The 21267-nt window shown below is 44.3% G+C and overlaps 1 protein-coding gene, 1 non-coding gene and 1 pseudogene across 11 annotated transcripts in view; 1 reads left to right on the plus strand and 2 right to left on the minus strand.

Annotated features, from left to right (window-relative positions):
• Window positions 1-21267, minus strand: part of BFAR (bifunctional apoptosis regulator) — a 41170-nt gene that overhangs the window by 17796 nt on the left and 2107 nt on the right. For 4 of the 9 annotated variants that reach the window (XM_078344701.1, XM_078344702.1, XM_078344699.1 and 1 more), the window contains 4 exons: window positions 12950-13285; window positions 8350-8554; window positions 6633-6802; window positions 158-302 (listed from right to left, as the gene is read on the minus strand). In XM_078344701.1, coding sequence (XP_078200827.1) covers window positions 158-302; window positions 6633-6802; window positions 8350-8554; window positions 12950-13212 — 783 coding nt within the window. In that variant the 5' untranslated portion in view covers window positions 13213-13285. Of the gene's footprint in view, window positions 1-157; window positions 303-6632; window positions 6803-8349; window positions 8555-12949; window positions 13286-17473; window positions 17667-21267 lie in introns of all 9 variants that reach the window. The other 5 variants (XM_078344703.1, XM_078344704.1, XM_035266983.3 and 2 more) reach the window with 4 other exon arrangements.
• On the plus strand, window positions 13360-13885 carry LOC144578585 (ubiquitin-ribosomal protein eS31 fusion protein pseudogene; annotated as a pseudogene). The gene has a single exon (XR_013524620.1). The product of XR_013524620.1 is annotated as a ubiquitin-ribosomal protein eS31 fusion protein pseudogene (transcript).
• Window positions 13960-14021, minus strand: LOC118146561 (U7 small nuclear RNA). The gene has a single exon (XR_004732416.1). It is a non-coding gene; the product is annotated as a U7 small nuclear RNA (small nuclear RNA).

The raw sequence follows: 21267 nt of genomic DNA on the forward strand, positions 1-21267 counted from the left end.
CTCCAGCCTGGGCAACAGAGCAGAACTCTGTCTCAATAAATACATAAATTAGTCAAAACTAAAAAAATATAAAACTGAAAATTTAAAAATCAACAAAAAATAAAAAGAAAAAGCAAGATAGCAATAATAATAACTAAAAAAAAATTAAACCATTCACCTTATATTCCCAGAGATTCTGGGGGGGCTTCACACCTAATGCTTTTACACGTTCCAACTCCATGAGGATGGCTCTCCTGTGGCTGCTGTTTTCTATGGTATATGGAGACTTGGAAAATTCTTCCTCCGTCAAAGTTAAAAGCAACCTGTGGAGAGGTAGGAGGAGATTTATTTTGCAATTATATACTGGAAGCAAACTTTCTACATTCAGAGTTCCCTCTTATCAACATAAATTCCTTAGGCTTGCGGTATGGTGAGACAATTCACATTTAGCAGCATTAATAGCAACAAATAATTGAATGCTTACTATTTACCAGTGACTATCTGTAAATATTTTCATAAGTTATCACTGATTCATAAAACAGTTCTTCAGGGTAGGGAGCATTATGCTGCTTTTGTAGGTCAGAAAACTCGCTTTGGTTGGGCGCAGTGGTCCATACCTAATCCCAACACTTTGGGAGGCCAAGGTGGGTGGATCACTTGAAGTCAGGAGTTTAACACTAGCCCAGCCAACATGGTGAAATCCCATCTCTACTAAAAGTACAAAACTTAGCCAGGCTTGGTGGCGCATGCTTGTAATCCCAGCTATTTGGGAGGCTGAGGCAGGAGAATTGCTTGAACCCAGGAGGTGGAGGTTGTAGTGAGCTAAAATCTCGCCCTGCACTCCAGCCTCCAGCCCGGGTGACAGAGTGAGACTCCTTCTCAAATTAAAAAAAAAAAAAGAAAACTCGCTTAGAAAAATAAGGTCACTTTCCCAAGGCATTCCTAGGTCTGTTTTGTTCCTACACCTTTGAGCTTTCAGTTATATGCTCTGACCTCTCACATATTACTCTGCTTTCGTATGTTGAGGAAGAAGTATTACTTAAGCCCGGGTGAGACTAGCCTGGGCAACATAATGAGACCCTGCCTCTCTAAAAAACCAAAACATTAGCCAGGCATGGTGGCATGCACCTGTCATTTTAATTGTTTGGGCTGCTGAAGCAGAAGGATTGCTTGAATGCAGGACTTTGAGACTGTCGTGAGTTATGATAGCACTATCATATTGCACTCTAGCCTGGATGACAGAGAGAGACTCTCTTGAAGAAAAAAAAAGTAGTTGTTTTACAGTAGGGATTTACTTGAATAAAAACTATTGGTGATACTGTAGCTCATTTCCTCATCAGAAAACACGAACTCTGGCTGGGGACGGTGGCTCACGCCTATTAATCTCAGCACTCTGGGAGGCTGAGGAGGGTAAATCATCTGAGATCAGGAGTTTGAGACCAGCCTGGCCAACATGGCAAAACCCTGTCTCTACTAAAAATACAAATTAGCTAGGTGTGGTAGCTCGCAACTCTAGTCCTAGCTACTCAGGAAGCTGAGGTAAGAGAATTGTTTGAACCCAGGAGGCGGAGGCTGCAGTGAGCTGAGATTATGCCACTGCACTCCAACCTGGGTTAGACAGCAAGACTTCGTCTCAAAACAATCCCTGCAAAAAAGGCTAGGGGTGGTGACTCACGCCTATAATCTCAAACTTTGGGAGGCCAAGCAGGGAAGATCACCTGAGGTCAGGAGTTCAAGACCAGCGTGGCCAATGTGGTAAAACTCTGTCTCTACTAAAAATAAAAAAATTAGCAAGGTGTGGTTGTGTGCACCTGTAATCCCAGTTACTCAGGAGGCTGACGCAGGAGAATCGCTTGAACACAGGAGGTGGAGGTTACAGTGCGCTGATATCATGGCACTGCACTTCAGCCTGGGTGACAGAGCAAGACTCCATCTCAATGTAAAAAAACAAAACAGAAGAAAAAGAAAACACATGAAATCCCCTCCACAGTGATTCATCATTAAAAACATCACTGTAAGCTGGCCAAAGAGCTACTAGCAGGCATACACAACTACTGGTTGAGTAGTGTAAATTGATGGTCCTTTTGTGGGTAATTTGGTGATGCTTATTAAATTTCTACAGATTACTCCCTTTGCGCCAGCAATTCCAGTTCCATTTGTACTCTAGAAAACTATGCAAAAATAGACTGTACTAACTAAGTAGAGAAATTTTATAACATAATTTTGGGGGAGGTGAATTTCCACGTAAAGCAAATTAAAGTAGGAACATATCATTTCCTCAAAAAAGAGTTAAGTATTGAAAGCTCAGCGGAGAGGAAGGAAAAAGTCACTGGAGTGGGAGAGGTGGCAGTTAGGCAGCCAGGCAGTGAGTGAAGCGGGTGTCTGAAACAAATGAATTAGGGAGTGGCTGCTCTTATCACTGTGTGATATTATATGTAACACCCTTACTCAGGGGGTGGATACAGATGTAAATACATATGCACATGTATATATACAAACAGATCTGTTTAGTACAATCATATTTTCAGTTTAAAATTTAAAAATACACGTTTACATATTTATATCTGTATAAGTACTGAAACATCTGGAAAGATGTCTAGGAAGGTAAGTGTTTTTCTGAAGATTAGGATTACAAAGGTATGTCACTTTCAATATCACATAGGTCTATATTATTATTATTACTATTATTGTGATTTTGAGACAGAGACTCGCTCTGTCACCCAGGCTGGAGTGCAATGGTACGATCTCAGCTCACTGCAATCTCTGCCTCCTGGCTTCAAGCGATTTCCCTGCCTCAGGCTCCTGAGTAGCTGGGATTATAGGCATGGGCCCCCACTCCCAGCTAATTTTGTATTTTTAATAGAGATGGGGTTTCTCCATGTTGGTCAGGCAGGTCTTGAACTCCCGACCTCAGGTGATCCGCCCATCTTGGCCTCCCAAAGTTCTGGGATTACAGGTATGACCACTGTGCCCACCCAGTTCAATATTATTTTTTTAAAAATAAATATACATTTGCCAGGCATGGTGGCTCATGCCCGTAATCCCAGCACTTTGGGAGGCTGAGGTGGGCAAATCACCAGAGGTCGGGTGTTTGAGACCAGCCTGACCAACATGACGAAACCCCATCTCTACTAAAAATATAAAAATTAGCCAGGCATGATGGTGGGCACCTGTAATCCCAGCTACTTGGGAGGTTGAGGCAGGGGATTCACTTGAACCCAGGAGGCAAAGGTTGCGGTGAGCTGAGATTGCTGCAACTGCACTCCAGTCTGGGAGACAGAGTGAGACTCCATCTCAAAAAAATAAAATAAAATAAAAATAAATATATATTAATGTGGTGCTATATATTGGCTTTTGTCCATAGTTCCCAGCTCATAGCTGCTATATCCCTTATTCCAATCTGTGTTAAAATGGTGGACGCCGGGCGCAGTGGCTCACTCCCGTAATCCCAGCACTCTGGGAGGTCGAAGCAGGCAGATCACCTGAGGTCAGGAATTCAACACCAGCCTGGTCAACATGGTGAAACCTCGTCTCTACTAAAAATAGAAAAATTAGCTGGGCTTGGTGGTGCACGCCTTTAATCCCAGGTACTCAGGAGACTGAGGCAGGAGAATCGCTTGTACCTTGGAGGTGGAGGCTGCAGTAAACCGAGATCACGTCACTACACTCCAGCCACACCAGACTGGGCGAAGGAGCGAGACTCCATCTCAAAAAAAAAAAAAGTCAGGTATGTCCGGCTCTCTTTTACTTTCATCTTTCCCTCTTTCTGATTGTGGGTCTTAAGAATTTCCCATAAGGAGGGTATAGGGCTCAAGCCTGTAATCACAAATCTTTGGGAGGCTCAGGTAGGCAGATGGTTTGAGTCCAGGAGTTCAAGACCAGCCTGGACGACATGGCAAAACCCTATCTCTATTAAAAATACAAAAATTAGCTGGACGTGATGGCACATGCCTGTAGTTCCAGCTACTTTGGAGGCTGAGGTAGAATTCCTTGAGCCTAAGAGGCAGAGGTTGCAGTGAGTCAAGGTCATGCCACTGCACTCCAGCCTGGGCCACAGAGTAAGACCCTGTCTGAAAAAAATAAAAACAAAACCAAAAAAACTCAAGAGGACAGTATTCACAAGCTTCCGGATAGCTGAGCAAGTGACATTCCTAGAGGGGAGCACACATATGGAGAGCATGGAAGCTCTGTGCCCTTCCCCCATACCTTGCCCCAAGTGTCTATCTTTATCCTTTGTAATATCCTTTATAATAAACCAGTGAATGTAAGTGTGTGTTTCCATGAGTTCTGTGAGCTGCTCCAGCAAATTAATCGAACCCAAAAAGAAAGTCATGGGAACTCCAACTTGAAATTGATAGGTCAGAAATTCTGGAAGCCTGGATATGTGACTAGTATTAGTCAGGGGCAGTCTTGGGGACAGAGCCTTCACCCTGTGGAATCTGACACTATCTCTAGGTAGACAGTGTGGGAAATGAATTAGAGGACACCCAGCTGGTGTCTGCTGCTGGGTGTGTGTATAAGAACCCCACACGTTTGGTCACAGAAGTCTTCTGTGTTGATTTTGGTGATTAGAGAGAATTTTTCCTTACAAAATTTTATAATCTAAAAGCAACAAAAAAAAATTTAAATGTCATGGACATAAAACAGTATAGCTGACGTGGAAAATAGTTTGACAGTACGTAAAGTCAGAATAAAGATACCATATGTATCAGTCATTCCACTTCAAGACAGTATTGAAAATATATGTTCTCTTCGGTGAGAGTCACAAAGGGAGCGCACTGGCTCTGCCAAACCACTGATAAGAAAAAAAAAAAGAGGCTGGGCGTGGTGGCTCACGCCTATAATCCCAGCACTTTGGGTGGCCAAGGCAAGTGGATCACGAGGTCAAGAGATCAAGACAATCCTGGTCAACAAGGTGAAACACTGTCTCTACTAAAAATACAAAAATTAGCTGGGCATGGTGGCGTGCGCCTGTAGTCCCAACTACTCAGGAGGCTGAGGAAGGAGAACTGCTTGAACCCAGGAGGCGGAGGTTGTGGTGAGCTGAGATCGCACCATTGCACTCCAGCCTGGGTGGCAAGGGCGAAACTCCGTCTCAAGAAAAAAAAAAAAAAGAAAGAAACTACATGTTCATGCAAGAATCTGCACATGGGCCAGGCATGGTGGCTCATGCCTGTAATCCCAGCATTTTGGGAGTCCAAGGCAGGTGGATCACAAGGACAGGAGTTTGAGACCAGCCTGACCAACATGGTGAAACCCCATCTCTACTAAAAATACAAAAGTTAGCCAGGCATGGTAGTGCCCACCTGTAATTCCAGCTACTTAGGAGGCTGAGACAGGAGAATTGCTTGAAACCAGGTGGCAGAGGTTGCAGTTAGCCAAGATCACACCACTATACTCCAGCCTGGGTGACAGAGCAAGACTCTATCTCAAAAAAAAAAAAAAAAGAAGAAGAAACAAAAAAGAATCTGCACATGAACAATCACAGCATCATTATTCGCAATAGCCAAAAAATGGAGTTATCCCAAATGTCCATCAACCAATGAATGGATAAATAAAATACAGTATACTCTTACAGTAGATTATTATTTAGCTATAAAAAGGAACAAAGTATCTGAACAGTGCAACAAAACACAATTAAAAAAAAAAAAAAGGAATACAGTGGTTGGGCACGGTGGCTCACACCTGTAATCCCAACACTTTGGGAGGCTGAGGTGGGTGGATCACAAGGTCAGGAGTTTAAGACCAGCCTGGCCAACACCATGAAACCTCGTCTCTACTAAAAATATAAAAATTAGCTGGGTGGGGTGGCAGGTGCATCCGAGCTACTCAGGAAGCTGAGGCAGGAGAATCACTTGAACCCAGGAGGCAGAGGTTGCAGTGAACTGAGATTAGGCCACTGTATTCTCCAGGCTGGGCAACAGAGGTAGACCCCATCTCAAAAAAAAAAACAGAAACGAAGTACTGATATATGCTATGTCATGGGTAAACTTTGAAAAAAATTATGGCAAGTGAAAAAGTTGAACACAAAATACCATGTATTGTATGAAATCCATTTACATGAAATGTCCAGAATAGGCAAATCCATAAAGACAGAGAGTAGAAAGGTGTTTGCCAGGGCAGGGGATTGGAGAGAAATGAGGATTAACTAAAGGGTAAAAGCTTTCTTTTAGGGTGCTGAAAATGTTCTAAAACCAGCTGTAGCCATGATTACACATATTTGTGAACACATTAAAACCCATGGATCGTGTACTTCAAACGTGAGAATTTTATGTGGATTTCATCTTTCTCTTTTGAGATAGAGTCTTGCCCGGTTGCCTAGGCTGGAGTGCAGTCACACGATCTCAGCTCACTGCAACTTCCACCTCTTGTGTTCAAGAGACTCTCCTGCCTTAGCCTCCCAAATAGCTGGCATTACAGGCACGTACCACCACACTCAGCTATTTTTTTTTTTTTTTGTATTTTTAGTAGAGATGAGGTTTCACTGTATTTGTCAGGCTGGTCTCAAAGTCCTGACCTCAAATGACCCATCTGTCTCATCCTCCCAAAGTGCTGGGAATACAGGTGTGAGCCACCAGGCCCAGCGTGGATTATATATCAATAAAGCTGTTTTCTAAAATGTCCATGGTGTGTCAGAAGACTTTGCTCCTCACCTTCCATTTACTCGTTCAGATAAAAACCTTTCCCTGTAGAGAGAGGTCCAAGGGCCCAGCTGCTCCAGCCAGAGGACAACTTCTTCTGCTGTCCATTTTGACACAGCCTTGTGGACCAGGAGGTCATGTTCAGATTCCTTGCTGCTCCAGTGATAGACGAGCAGGACCACCTGGGGAAAAGTGACAGGGACTTTAAACCATGGGGAGGCACAGATGCCAGTTTCTAAATATGTGGCTGGGAGGCAGGGAAAGGAAGAGTCTGAGCTCATAGGGAATGACACGGAGTCTGCACACAGAAGCAGTGCAACACCCCTGCCACAGAGATCTGGGAGTACAGCTGTCCTTGGGTACCTCTCTCTGCTGATTGCTCGGCAGTGAGGGTACAGAGGTGAGAAGAGGACTCACCTCAGGCGCCTGGGAGCAGCTGGTGCCTTGACTCTAACAACTTGCTCAATGTAACTGACTCGTGTCTTTTCCATTGGAAAAACATTTAGATTTTTTATGCATAGAACTTGGAAAGAAAAAAGTCTTCACAATGGAATTTAGTTAACTGGTATGTTCTTAAGATTGTATTACCAAGGAAGGCAGGGCACAATGGCTCATCCCTATAATCCCGACACTTTGGGAGTCCAAAGCAGGTGGATCACTCGAGGTCAGCAGTTCCAGACCAGCCTGACCAACATGGTGTAATCCCATCTCTACTAAAAATACAAAAATGAGCTGGGTGTGGTGACACATGCCTGTAATCCCAGCTATTCAGGAAGCTGAGGCAGGAGAAATGCTTGAACCCAGGAGGTGGAGGCTGCAGTGAGCCCAGATGATGCCACTGAACTCCAGTCTAGGCAACAGGGCAAGAATTCATATATAAAAAAAAACAAACACTTTGGGAGGCCGAGGTGGGTGGATCATGAGGTCAAGAGCTCGAGACCATCTTGGTCAACATGGTCTCTATTAAAAACACAAAAAATTAGCTGGGCATGGTGGCGCATGACTGTAATCCCAGCTACTCGGGAGGCTGAGGCAGGAGAATTGCCTGAACCCAGGAGGCGTAGGTTGCGGTGAGCTGAGATTGCGCCATTGCACTCCAGCCTGGGTAACAAGAGCGAAACTCTGTCTCAAAACAAAAAACAAAAAACAGTGGCTTATGTCTGTAATCTCAGCACTTTGGGAGGCCGAGGCGGGCGGATCACGAGGTCAAGAGATCAGGACCATCCCGGCCAACACGGTGAAACCTCGTCTCTGTTTTTTTAAAAAAAAAAAAGAAAAAAAAAGAGAGAGAGAGAGAGAGATGTAATCCACATAAAATTCTCATGTTTGAAGTACAGAATCCATGGTTTTTAACGTGTTCACAAAAATGTATAATCATCACCACAGCTGGTTTTAGAGCATTTTCATCACCCTAAAAGAACACTTTTACCTAGACTGCACCATTGCACACCAGCCTGGGTGACAGAGCAAGATTTTATTACCAAGCCAGACTTGGTCTTGAATTGCAGTTCTACCACCTTTCTCTATTTACTAGGTACTATTAAATGATCTACTTGAGTAAGCAACATACCTGAAGAAATCACAGAACCCAGCAGATTTCAATGTATGCAGTGAATTATATGCAGTCACATCAATTGTTTAAGCGATTTCAACGGAACTGACTTCAGTGGAAATCAGGGGTTGGGGGGTGAGGTGTGGGGGACACAGAGGAACACAGCGATCGACTTACTGCCACTCCAGTTAAAGCTGTGAGCACACCAGAAAAAAATCCCCCTCCCCTCTGCTGATTCACTCGGCCCATGTTGGGAGCTAAAGGAATCTGATCGTTTCCATATTTCTGAAAGGCTGCAAGACTTTGGACTATGTCATTATTCTGCTGAATGTCTTCAAGTCTCATCCTAATGGCATCAGGAAATAACTTTTCAATGGCATCCCTATGGAGAATACAAAAAAATATAAGATAGTTGTTTGTAAAACTGGTAGTCAACATCTAATAACATAGTTACCCTAGGAGAATTGACAAGAAATGTATTATAGTACTGTTGGTAAAAGCAAAAAATTGGAAACAATCTATTGGGTTGTTTACAATTACTTTCTCTTTTTTTTTTTTTTTGACAGAGTCTTGCTCTGTTGCCTAGGCTGGAGTGCAGTGGCACAGTCTTGGCTCACTGCAACCTCTGCCTCCTGGGTTCAAGCCATTCTCCTACCTCAGCCTCCTGAGAGCCAGGATTACAGGCAGCTGACACCATGCCCGGCTAATCTTTTATATTTTTAGTAGATATGGGGTTTCACTATGTTGGCCAAGCTGGTCTCGAACTCCTGACTTCTGCCTACCTCGGCCTCTCAAAGCACTGGGATTATAGGCACGAGCCAATGCACCTGCACCGGCCAGATTTTTGGTTTTCTTTTTTTTTTTTGAGACAGAGTCTTACTCTGTCATCCAGGCTGGAGTGCAATGGCCTGATCTCAGCTTACTGGCACACACCACCACACCCAGCTAATTTTTTTTTTTTGTATTTTTAGTAGAGACAAGGTCTCACCATGGTGCTCAGGCTGGTATCAAACTCCTGAGGCTCAGGGAATCTGCCCACCTCAGCCTCCCAAAGTGTGGGATTTCAGGCATGAGCCACTGCGCCTGGCTTAAAAATACTTTTAAACATACATGTACCAGGCTGGGTGTGGTGGCTCACACCTCGTACCTTGTGAGGCCGAGGTAGGCAGATCACTTGAGGCCAGGAGTTCAGGACCAGCCGGGTCAACATGACAAAACCCTGTCTCTACTAAAAAATATAAAAATTAGCCTGGCGTAATGGCGCATGCCTGTAATCCCAGCTACTGAGGGGGCTGACGCATGAGAATCACTTGAAGGAGGTGGAGGTTGCAGTAAGTTGAGATCATGGTTTTACTAAAAATACAAAAATCAACTGGGTATGTTGGTGGGCACCTGTAATCCCAGCCGCTCTGGAGGCTGACGCAGGAGAATTGCTTGAACCTGGGAGAAGGAGGCTGTAGTGAGCTGGGATCGCACCACTGCACTCCAGCTTGGGCAACAGAACAAGACTCTGTCTCAAAAAAGAGTATTTTTGAAAATCTGAGGCCAGGTGTGGTGACTCATGCCTATAATCCCAGCACTGTAAGAGGCTGAGGCAGGAGGATCACTTGAGTTCAGGAAGACCAGCCTGGCCAACATAGTGAGACCTTATCTCTATTAAAAAGTTTTTTTTTTTAAGTATTTTAAAAAATCTGAACAAAAGCACAACTAAGTCATAACTGAAACTATTCTGGGGAAAAAGGAAGGAAAGGATTCTAAGATGGGAAAAGGAGGTGTCAAAGGGGTCTTTAGTTTTATCAGTAATTTTCCAGTTTTTTGTTTTTCGTTTTTTTTTTGAGAAGGAGTCTCCCTCTGTCGCCAGGCTGGAGTGCCATGGCGCGATCTCAGCTCACTGCAATCTGCCTCTCTGTTTCAAGCAGATCTCCTGCATCAGCCTCCTGAGTAGCTGGGATTACAGATATGCACCACCACACCCCGCTAATTTTTGTATTTTTAGTAGAGACAGGGTTTCACCATGCTGGCAAGATGGTCTTGATCTCCTGACCTCGTGATTCACCTGTTTTCACCTCCTAAAATGCTAGGATTACAGGCATGTGCCACTGCGCGCAGCCAATTTTCCACTATTTTTAAAAGAAGGGCCCAGGCCAGGCACGGTGGTTCACACCTGTAATCCTAGCACTTTGGAAGGCCAAGATGGACGGATCACTTGAGGTCAGGAGTTTGAGACTAGCCCGGCCAAAATGGTGAAATCCTGTCTCTACTAAAAATCCAAAAATTAGGCCAGGTAAGGTGGCTCACGCCTGTAATCCAAGCACTTTGTGGGGTCAAGGCAGATGGATCACCTGAGGTTAGGAGTTCAAGACCAGCTTGACCAAAATGGAGAAACCCCGTCTCTACTAAAAATAAAAATACAAAATTGGCCAGGCAGGGTGGCCCATGGCTGTAATTCCAGCACTCTGGAAGGCAAAGGAAGGCGGATCACAAAGTCAGGAGATCGAGACCATCTTGGCCAACATGGTGAAACCATGTCTCTACTAAAATACAAAAATTAGCTGGGTGTGGTGGCACACGCCTGTAGTCCCAGCTACTAGGGAGGCTGACGCAGGAGAACTGCTTGAACCCGGGAGGTGGAGGTTGCAGTAAGCCAAGATTACACGACTGCACTCCAGCCTGGCACCTGGCGACAGAGTAAGACTCTGCTTCAAAAAAAAAAAAAAAAAAATAGCTGGGCGTGGTGGCACATGCCTGTAATCCCAGCTACTTGGGAGGCTGAGACTGGAGAATCACTTGAACCCAGGAGGCAGAGGCTGCAGTAAGCTGAGATCGCACTATTGCACTCCAGCCTGGGCAACAAGAGCAAAATTCACCAGGTGCAGTGGCTCACGCCTGTAATCCTAGCCCTTTGGGAGGCCGAGGTAGGTGGATCACCTGAGGTCAGGAGTTCAAGACCAGCCTGGCCATCATAGTGAAACCCCATCTTAAAAAAAAAAAAAAGAGCAAAACTCAGTCTCAAAAAAACCCAGAAATTAGTTGGGGGTGGTGGTGGGCGCCTGTAATCCCAGCTATTCGGGAGGCTGAAGCAGGAGAATCACTTGAACCTAGGAGGTGAAGGTTACAATGAGCCAAGATTGCACCATTGGACTCCAGCCTGGGTGACAGAGTGAGACTTCATCTTAAAGAATACAAACAGAGAGAGAGGGAGAGAGTGAGTGTGTGTGTGTGTTTGTGTGGAGAGAGAGAAAGAGAGAGAGAGAGAGAGAGAGAGAAAATGCTTATGTTAAAATCAATTTATAAGAAGAGAAAAAAGCAAAATTCAGTAATAAGAGAAAGACCATCAGCTTATAATGTAGGGCTCTTTATTTTCAGTTATATACAAAGAACCCTCCTCTAATTTAAGATTAAATTTAACCTTCAGCTAAAGCAAGACTGACAGGTAAGAACAAAGTGTAAACACATCTTTAGTGAAAAGGTTGGGTTCATGGAACTTTCTAATACTAGATTGAAATCAAGAAGGCCACATGCATTGCTAAGACAATAGAAGAGGGGAAGAGGATTTAAGCCTCAGAGACTTCACAGGTACCAGCCAAGGAAGCAGAAAAAAACAACCTATCTGAAAGGTGGCTTTGGCAATGTGATGTTATACATGAGAAATTCTATTAACGCGATAACTGGAACTGAGGTTAAAGATTATGAATATCAGCATCAAATCAGTTATTCACAATTATACAGTTATACCATTTGCTTGCCTTCCTTTTATTTTTTTTTTTTTGAGACAGGGTCTTGCTCTGTTGCCCAGGCTGGAGTGTAGTGGTGTGGGCTCACTGCAGCCTCTACCTCCCAGGTTGAAGCAATCCTCCCACCTCAGCCTCCTGCATAGCTGGGGCTACGGGCATGTGCCACCACACCTGGCTAACTTTTGAAATTTTCTGTAGAGGTGAGGACTCACCGTGTTGCCCAGGCTGTTTTTAAATTCCTGGTATCAAGCAATGTTCCTGCCTCAGCTTCCCAAAGTGTTGGGGTTACAGGTGTGAGTCACTTGTCTGGCCTTTGTATGACAGGATCAGAAGCAATGGTCTGCTAACCAGACTTTCTTTCCTTCATTCATAATAAACAACTTAAAAAGTCATGGTCACCTATGAGGAAGGGAATCTGGATTTCTAGCTCCTTGAGCTCCCTAATTCATATTCCAGCAGATCCACTATGACCCCAAGGCGGTGAGCTCCAAGTCTGTGACCTTTCAAACACTGCTGCTCCCATTAAGAGAAAGCCCATTGGCCGGACATGGTGGCTCACACCAAAGTAATCCCAGCACTTTGGGAGGCTGAAGTGGGAGGATCCCTTGGGGTGAGGAGTTTGAGACCAGCCTGGGCAACATAGTCAGACCCCATTTCTTTTTAAAGAAAAAAAGAAAAGAAAAAGCAGGCAGGGAATGGTGGCTCATGCCTGTAATCCCAGCACTTTGGGAGGCCAAGGTGGTGGATCATGAGGTCAGGAATTCGAGACCATCCTGGCCAACATGGTGAAACCCTGTCTCTACTAAAAATACAAAAATCAGCCAGGTGTGGTGGCGTGCACCTGTCATCCTACAATCCCAGCTACTCAGGAGGCTGAAGCAGGAGAATCACTTGAACACAGGAGGCAAAAGGGAGCCGCTGAGATCACGCCACTGCACTCCAGCCTGAGGGACAGAGCGAGACTCCGTCTCAAAACAAAACAAAACAAGAGCGAAACCACATTTTATGGGCTGTCTGTGCTAACAATACAGGCTGAGCATTACCTGAGGAGAATATTGACTTTGGGGAAACCTTCCCATTTTTCTCTGCATTCTGGACATTCTGTTTTCTTTGAAGACGCCCACCATAAAGCAAGGCAATGACGGCAGAAGCTGTGCCCACAGTTCAAGGTGGTGGGGTTAACCAGGATGTCGTAGCAGCAGTGGCAAGAAAATTCACTAACAGAAATCTGAGGGCCGGTGCTTTTGAGAGGGTCATCTTTCTCAAGGTCCACTGTGTTCAGATAGTATTTCTGAGGTTCCTCCATTTCTTAGCAAATTTTGGGATCCACAGACATAGAAAATTTCTGATGTAGAAAACTGCTGCAAAATATCATTAATCTAGAAAAAAAAAGTGACAAAAATCAGGCAAACAGTTTGAAGAGTAGTTAATATAAAAGTATTGTCGATTCTTCCTTTTCGATCCGCCATCTGCGCCTCACGTGGGGCCGCCACCAAAATGCAGATTTTCGTGAAAACCCTTACGGGAAAAACCATCACCCTCGAGGTTGAACCCTCTGATACGATAGAAAATGTAAAGGCCAAGATCCAGGATAAGGAAGGAATTCCTCCTGATCAGCAAAGACTGATCTTTGCTGGCAAGCAACTGGAAGATGGACGTACTTTGTCTGACTACAACATTCAGAAGGAGTCTACTCTTCATCTTGTGTTGAGACTTCGTGGTGGTGCTAAGAAAAGGAAGAAGAAGTCTTACACCACTCCCAAGAATAAGCACAAGAGAAAGAAGGTTAAGCTGGCTGTCCTGAAATATTACAAGGTGGATGAGAATGGCAAAATTAGTCGCCTTCGTCGAGAATGCCCTTCTGATGAATGTGGTGCTGGAGTGTTTATGGCAAGCCACTTTGACAGACATTATTGTGGCAAATGTTGTCTGACTTACTGCTTTAACAAACCAGAAGACAAATAACCGAGTTAATAAAAGACATGAACTAAAAAAAAAAAAAAAAAAAAGTATTGTCATTCTATTAACGCTCTCATTTTTTAGGGGGGGCATGGGAGGCTTTCTGGTAGAGATCAGAAAAGCTTCTAAACAAAATCTAAAGGAGTTGTAATACTAAAGCCCTAATTTTTATTAATTCATTACTTCTCACCAAAGCTGGAGCCCAGTGGTGCAATTGCTGCTCACTGTAGCCTTGACTCCCCAGGCTCAGATGATCCTTCCTCCTCAGCCTCCTGAGTAGCTGGGTCTACAGGTGTTTACCACTACACTCGGCTAAATTTTTCTATTTTTAATAAAGATGTGGTTTCACCACATTGCCCAGGCTGAAACTCTAATTTTCAAATGTGACAAATTTGATTTACTAAAATCCACATACCATAAAGCACATAATCAGCACTGAATATCTAGCCTATTTGTTATATTTTTTCAAAAGTAGTAAAGCAAAATGGCACATGTAGTAGAAGGTTCAATAGACTCGAAGGATGTGGCAGAGAATTCTGAATCCTTCTCCTTCACTATTTCCTTGGTCTCAGTATTCTCAATTAAATTTCCCTTTGTTTTTTGAGACAGAGTCTCACTCTGACGCCCAGGCTGGAGTGCAGTGGCATGATCTTGGCTCACGTCAATCTCCACCTCCCGGGTTCAAGCAATTCTGCTTCAGCCTCCCGAGTAGCTGGGATTACAGGTGCCTGCCACTGGGCCCAGCTAATTTTTTTTTTTTTTTTTTTTGAGGCGGAGTTTCGCTCTTGTGACCCAGGCTGGAGTGCAATGGTGCAATCTTGGCTCACCGCAACCTCCGCCTCCCGGGTTCAGGCAATTCTCCTGCCTCAGCCTCCTGAGTAGCTGGGATTACAGGCACGCGCCACCATGCCCAGCTAATTTTTTGTATTTTTAGTAGAGATGGGTTTTCACCATGTTGGCCAGGCTGATCTCATACTCCTGACCTCGAGTGATCTGCTGGCCTTGGCCTATCAAAGTGCTGGGATTACAAGTATGAGCCTGGCCTCAATTAAATTTCCAAAGACCTTTCCAGGTGTATGATTTTAAATAAACCAGCTTCTTGGCCTGGCAAAATGTCTGGGGTTGGTAACAACAGATATGCTTCCTGTAAATAACACTTTTTTGTGCACATAAATCTGCCTTCCCATTAGGCAATCATATTTTATAAATATTTGACTTCAGAGGCTCTAATGGAAGCAATTCCAATAAATGAGGAGTGAAGACTTGTTTTCTGGCTTGCCAGGCCAAATCTGCCATGGCTCAATAATATCCTTTTTTCCCCAAATCAACCCAAACATGCATCTCATGCCCTCTGGATCCAGCCAGCTCCGTGCCACAGAAACATGCTAACATTACTAATATGCAAATGACAAAGGACCATTCTCTTCTTGTTTTTATCTGGGCCATAGATTTTTTTGTTTGTTTTTGAGAGGTAGTATGACACAGAAGATCTTGGAGTTAGACTTTTAACTCCCCAAGTCACTAACTCTGTGACTGTGCAGAAATTTCTTGAGCTCTCCAACCAAGTTTCTTCAACTGTGAAATGGTGGTCACAGTACATAAACCATCCATATTTCTTGTGAGGATTAGAGACAGTGAAGGAAAGTGACTCCAAATTTGTATGGTGCAAATATGGGCTATAGAAATGATTATTCATACTATTGCTGGTGAGTTTCTCAATATTGCTACTATGAAGGAAAAGAAAGAAAATCGCTTTCCATTGCACTCACTGACCATGCAGGGAAGGGTTCACACTTCGTGCTCTGGAGGCACAGTGGTAAGGAACACAGGTTCCACAGCTGGGCTGCCTGGGTTCTCACCCCACCTCTCCCATTTACCAGCGGTGAGCCTCAGCTGCTAGTGTATACATGGGGAACTGTGATAGTACTTAACCACAGTGGGAGGTTTGCAGCAGTAAATAAGAGAATGCCTCTGGGTTTCTGGACCAGCAAAAAAAAAAGAGAATGTGAGTCAAGTGCCTAGTACAAAGCCTGGCACATGGTAAGTCTACCATAAATGGTAGCATTGACTTTTATTTTATTTTCAATTTATTATTATTATTTTTGAGACAGAGTTTTGCTCTTGTTGTGCAGGCTGGAGTGCAATAGCTGGATCTCAGCTTACTACAACCTCTGCCTCCCAGGTTCAAGCAATTCTCCTGCCTCAGCCTCCACAGTAGCTGGGATTACATGCATGCACCACCACATCTGGCTAATTTTGTATTTTTAGCAGAGACAGGGTTTAACCATGTTGGTCAAGTTGGTCTTGAACTCCTAACCTTAGGTGATCTGCCCGCCTTGGCCTCCAAAGTGCTTGGATTACAGGTGTGAGCCACCACGCCCAGCCTACAACTGTTGATTACCCAGTTGATCTTAGCCAAAGGTGGACGGAGAAGCAATAATCGCTTAGTTCAAAAACGAATGGGAAGGATGCCTGGGTTTGGGAAAATCTACAAAACAGCAAACAAACCAGTTTACAAACGATAGAACACCACAGAACTGAAGAGTACAGCAAAACCTCTGGAGTTCCCATAGGGACTGAGTCATTCTGAAGAGCTGAGGTTTCTGAAGAAAAAGTTGGGTCTTCAACCGGAGTTTGGAGAGATGCCTCGGGAAGTCTGAATTCCGTGCCACGCTTGTGTTTGTGTATAGTACATGTATGTTTCTGGAAGGCAGTCTATAGGATTAGGCTCTCAGAAGGGGCCAGAGGAGGTTAAGAGATACTGTTGATCTATTGGGATAAGAGGGTCTCAATGTGCAACACCTTTCTGCCTCTTGCAGTGATTACAAGGAAGCAGGTGAGCCTCTCCACGGGGATGCACCATTATCATCATCATCATCATCCATCTTCTGTGTCCCAGAATGGTCTTACCACCAGCAGCCATGGCCCTACTGGGGCAACATCTGGCCTGCAGGCAGGCTTTCCTTCACCTGGTGTTTTTCTCCCTTTTCCTTTTAAATTAAATGTGGTGCCAGCATGTACAAAAAAAAAAAAAAAATGTGATTTGACATAAAAATTTAGGTTCCTGGCTTCTCTTGGAAAACAAAACAACAACAACAACAACAACAACAACAACAACAACAAAACAGAGATCTGGCAATGCTGGAATTGCATCGTGCATGACAAGATCAGCTTGAGCCAAGGAACTCAGCAGCCGTGCCAGCGTCATCTAGCTATATTCCTCTCCCACCTGTCCTTTCCAGTTCTGTTATCTGCCTGACCCCCGAGGTTTCATCCCCTGTCCCATAACGTGATGCCTTCTTCCAAGTATACTAATGGATATATGGTTGTTTCCAGGCAGCTTGGCTTTAGGCTAGTTAGCTTTTGAAGTTCTGTTAGCTTAGAGTTTTCCTCTCTCTCTCTTTTTTTTTTGAGATAGGTCCCACTCTGTCACCCAGGCTAGAGTGCAGTAGTGAGATCATGGCTCACTGTAGCCTCGACCTCCCCAGGCTCATGTGATCTTCCTGCCTTAGCCTCCTATGTAGCCTGGACTAGTTTTGTGCAGAGATGGGGTTCTGCTACATTGCCCAGGCTGATCTTAAACTCCTGAACTCAAGCAATGTGCTTACCTTGGCCTCTGAAAGTCCTGGGGTTGCAGGTGTGCCTGGCCAGAGCTTTCCACTCTTGATTTCATGTCAGGTCGTTACTTATCATTGTTGGCAAAACTGGTAGGAAACAACTGTCATAATCTCTGAGGATTTGGACATTTCCAAGTTATCTCATCAAGATGACCTTCTCTGTTTTCCCTGAAGACAGGCCTAACTGACAAAGCATAATGATCCTTAAATCCGTAAAAGAAAAGGAAGGGCTGGGAACATACACAATCTCTCAGTGATGCATGTAACTAAAGAACTTGTTTCTGGCAAGGTTCAGAAACCTCAAACAGAACAATACAATTTGTGCACTTCCTGCAGGCGGCAAAACCCGGCTCTCCCATTAATATAAGAGAAACGTTTCCAGTCACTTACTGTATAAAACATTGTGTTTTCAAACTCCAGCTAGATTTTCTTTCTGGACAGGGTCGAAACCAGTAGAGCAAAGGTGACTAACTCCTCTGGATACTGACTTGCTGCCTAGACCTTGAAGCCCTGTGATTCACTGCCTTGAGTGGTGTTGGGTAACACAAGGAGGGGGTGCTATCCTGGCTCTCGCTGGAGCCTGTCCTTATTTTTCTTGTAGCGTATATTCAAGGACCCATCCTGTTCTACGCTGTAGATGTTCAGCAACTCAGAAAGCTATCAAAAACTATGAGTAGTTACCAAGTTACCCACACCTTAATTATTGGCTTTTGTTTGTTTTTAGTCTTTTATTTTAATTTTTTATTTTATTGAGACTGAGTCTTATTGTATCACCCAGCCTGGAGTACAATGGCGCGATCTCAGCTCACGGCAACCTCTGCCTCCCAAGTTCAAGTGATTCTCTTGTCTCAGTCCCCAGAGTTGCTGGCACTACAGGCACCTGCCACCATGCCCGGCTAATTTTTGTATTTTTACTAGAGACGGGGTTTCACCAAGCTGCCCAGGCTGGTCTCAAACTCCTGACCTCGGGTGATCCACCCACCTCAGCCTCCCAAAGTGCTGGAACTGCAGGTGTGAGTTACCACACTGGCCTGCTTTTAGCCTTTTAAAATACTTCTTCAAAAAAACAGAGACTAGGCCAGGTGCAGTGGCTCACACCTGTAATCCCAACACTTTAGGAGGCCGAGGTGGGCAGATCACGAAGTCAAGAGATGGAGACCATCCTGGCCAACATGGTGAAACTGGTGAAACCGCGTCCTACTAAAAAATACAAAAATTAGCTGGCCATGGTGGCGCATGCCTGTATTCCCAGCTACTCAGGAGGCTGAGACAGGAGAATTGCTTGAACCTGGAGGCGGAGGCTGCAATGAGCCAAGATTGTGCCACTGCGCTCGAGCCTGGCATCTGATCACAGAGCAAGACTCTGTCTCAAAACAACAACAACAAAAAAGAGACTAGGCCAGGCATGGTGGGTCACGCCTATAATCCCAGCAATTTGGGAGGGAGTCTGGCAGATTGCTTGAGGTCAGGAGTTTGAGACTAGCCTGGCCAAAGTGGCAAAATCTCATTTCTAAAAAAATACAAAAAAAAAATTAACTAGGCATGGTGGTGTGTGCCCATGGTCCCAGCTACTCGGGAGGCTGTGGCAGGAGAATCGCTTGAGCTGGGGAGGTGAAGGTTGCGGTGAGTTGAGATCACGCCACTGCACTTCAGCCTGGGCAGCTTCAGCCTGGGCAACAGCAAGACTGTCTCAAAAAAAGAGAGAAAGATATGAGGTCTCACTGTCTCACTATGTTGCTCTTGAACTCCTGAGCTCAAGTGGTCCTCCTGCCTCAGCCTCCCAAAGTGCAAGCATTACAGGTGTGGGCCACCATGCCTGGTCTAAGTATTAGTTTTAAGGTATTTTTATCACAGCACTTTGGGAGGCCAAGGTGAGTGGATTGCCAGGACTTCAAGATCAGCTTGGGCATCATGGTCAAACCCTATCTCTACAAAAAATACAAAAATCAGCCAGGTGTGGTGGCATGCACCTGTAGTCCCAGCTATGTGGGAGGCTGAGGTGGGAGTATCACCTAAGCCCAGGGAACGAAGTCAAAGCTGCAATAAACTATGATCGTGCCATTGCATTACAGCCTGAGAAATAGACCATGACCCTGTCTCAAAATACACGTTAAAATATATTGCTGTTATGCTTTCTACATACTATTTCAGTGATGTCTTTGCCTCTCCAACCAAATCCTGAGTTTCCTAAGGAAAGGAACCAACCCACTGAATTCTATCATCACAGCCAAGAGTGGCTGACACAAAGCTGGGCTCTATTTATTTGTAGATGAAAATCAAATCAATAAACAGTTGACTTCCTATCACAGTACTGTGGTTCTTAATACCTCAGTAAGAGTCACCCAGGAAGTTTGGTTAATCTGAACAAGGATGTCTGGGAGAGAGACCCAGGAACGTATATTTTAACAAGTCCTTCAGAAAATTCTTAGGCACACAGAAGTTTGGGAACTAGAGAGCTGTTACATACAAATGTATGTATGTCTTACATAAGATATGGGTATGGTGTTAACAAAACAAAGTTCAAATCACATTTCCGGTCTCCTCTTTCCACCAATCAATCCTTTCTCCATTGCCTGAGTCATCCTCCCAGTCTGATTAAGTCCCTTATTTGTTCAAAATCTTCCCCACTACAAGAAAATAAAACCCACAGTGGTAAGCTGATCATTGTTTCTTTATAGTCCACTAGCAATAAACATAACTTTAACTTAGAGCCCAAACTCTGGGACCAGAATGAGTTAAAATCCCAGCTCCACCAATGATTAGTTGCATGATACCAGAAGAATCACCTAACCTTTCCGTGCCTCCGGTACCTCATCTGTAAAATGGGGGTCTTAGTTATACTTGCCTGAGTTGTTGAAAGGATTAAATGAATATATGCACAGCACTCAAAATAGTGCTGGCACACAGTAAGTGCCCATGTCAATGTTACCTGTTACTATCACTGTGATTTTCCCTTTCTACTTCCCTGCTCACACTACACTGTAGTCCTACCTATTAAGTCCTGTTCCTTGGGAATTTTTGAGAAAGGGTCTTGCTCTGTTGCCCAGGCTGGAACGCAGTAGCATGATCTCGGCTCACTGCAATCTCCGCCCCCAGGACTCAAGCGATCCTCTTGCCTCGGTCTCCTGAGTAGCTGGGACTACAGGTGCATACCCCTACTCCAGCCTGAATTTTCTACATATTTTTTTGTTGTTGAGACAGGGTTTCACCATGTATCCCAAGCTGATCTTCAACACCTGAGCTCAAGCAATCTGCCCTCCTTGGCCTCCCAAAGTGCAGGGATTTCAGGTGTAAGCCACAGCATCCAGCCTTGGACGTTTTTCCTTACCCTCTCACTGTTCCCTTCATCTGTAACACAGCTTCACAATATTGCTGGGTCAAATGTATCCAACTGAAAAGACCCAAATCAACTGTCACTTAAAAGTCTTTAATGACTAACTCCCCCAACACTCAAATTAATCTTTCTTGTCTCTGTCTGTTTTATTTGTGTACATTTATTTATTTAAACTTTTATTTGTGTATATTTTCTCATCTCCTGAACTATAATTTCTCATTAGAGAGGTTAGTAGAGTTGAAACAGTATAGTCTTAGGAGTGACACTAATCTGAGTTCAAATCTGGTCACAATTTATTCTTCCTAAACTTCCTATTCCCTATTGATCTCATCTAGGATAATCCTGTCAACTTCAAAGGGCAGTTGGGAGGTTTCCCTTTTTTTTTTTTTTTTTTTAATTTGAGACAGAGTCTCACTCTGTCTCCCAGGCTGGAATGCAGTGGCACCATCTT

Source organism: Callithrix jacchus, chromosome 12 (assembly GCF_049354715.1).
Source record: "Callithrix jacchus isolate 240 chromosome 12, calJac240_pri, whole genome shotgun sequence".
Taxonomy (NCBI): domain Eukaryota; kingdom Metazoa; phylum Chordata; class Mammalia; order Primates; family Cebidae; genus Callithrix; species Callithrix jacchus.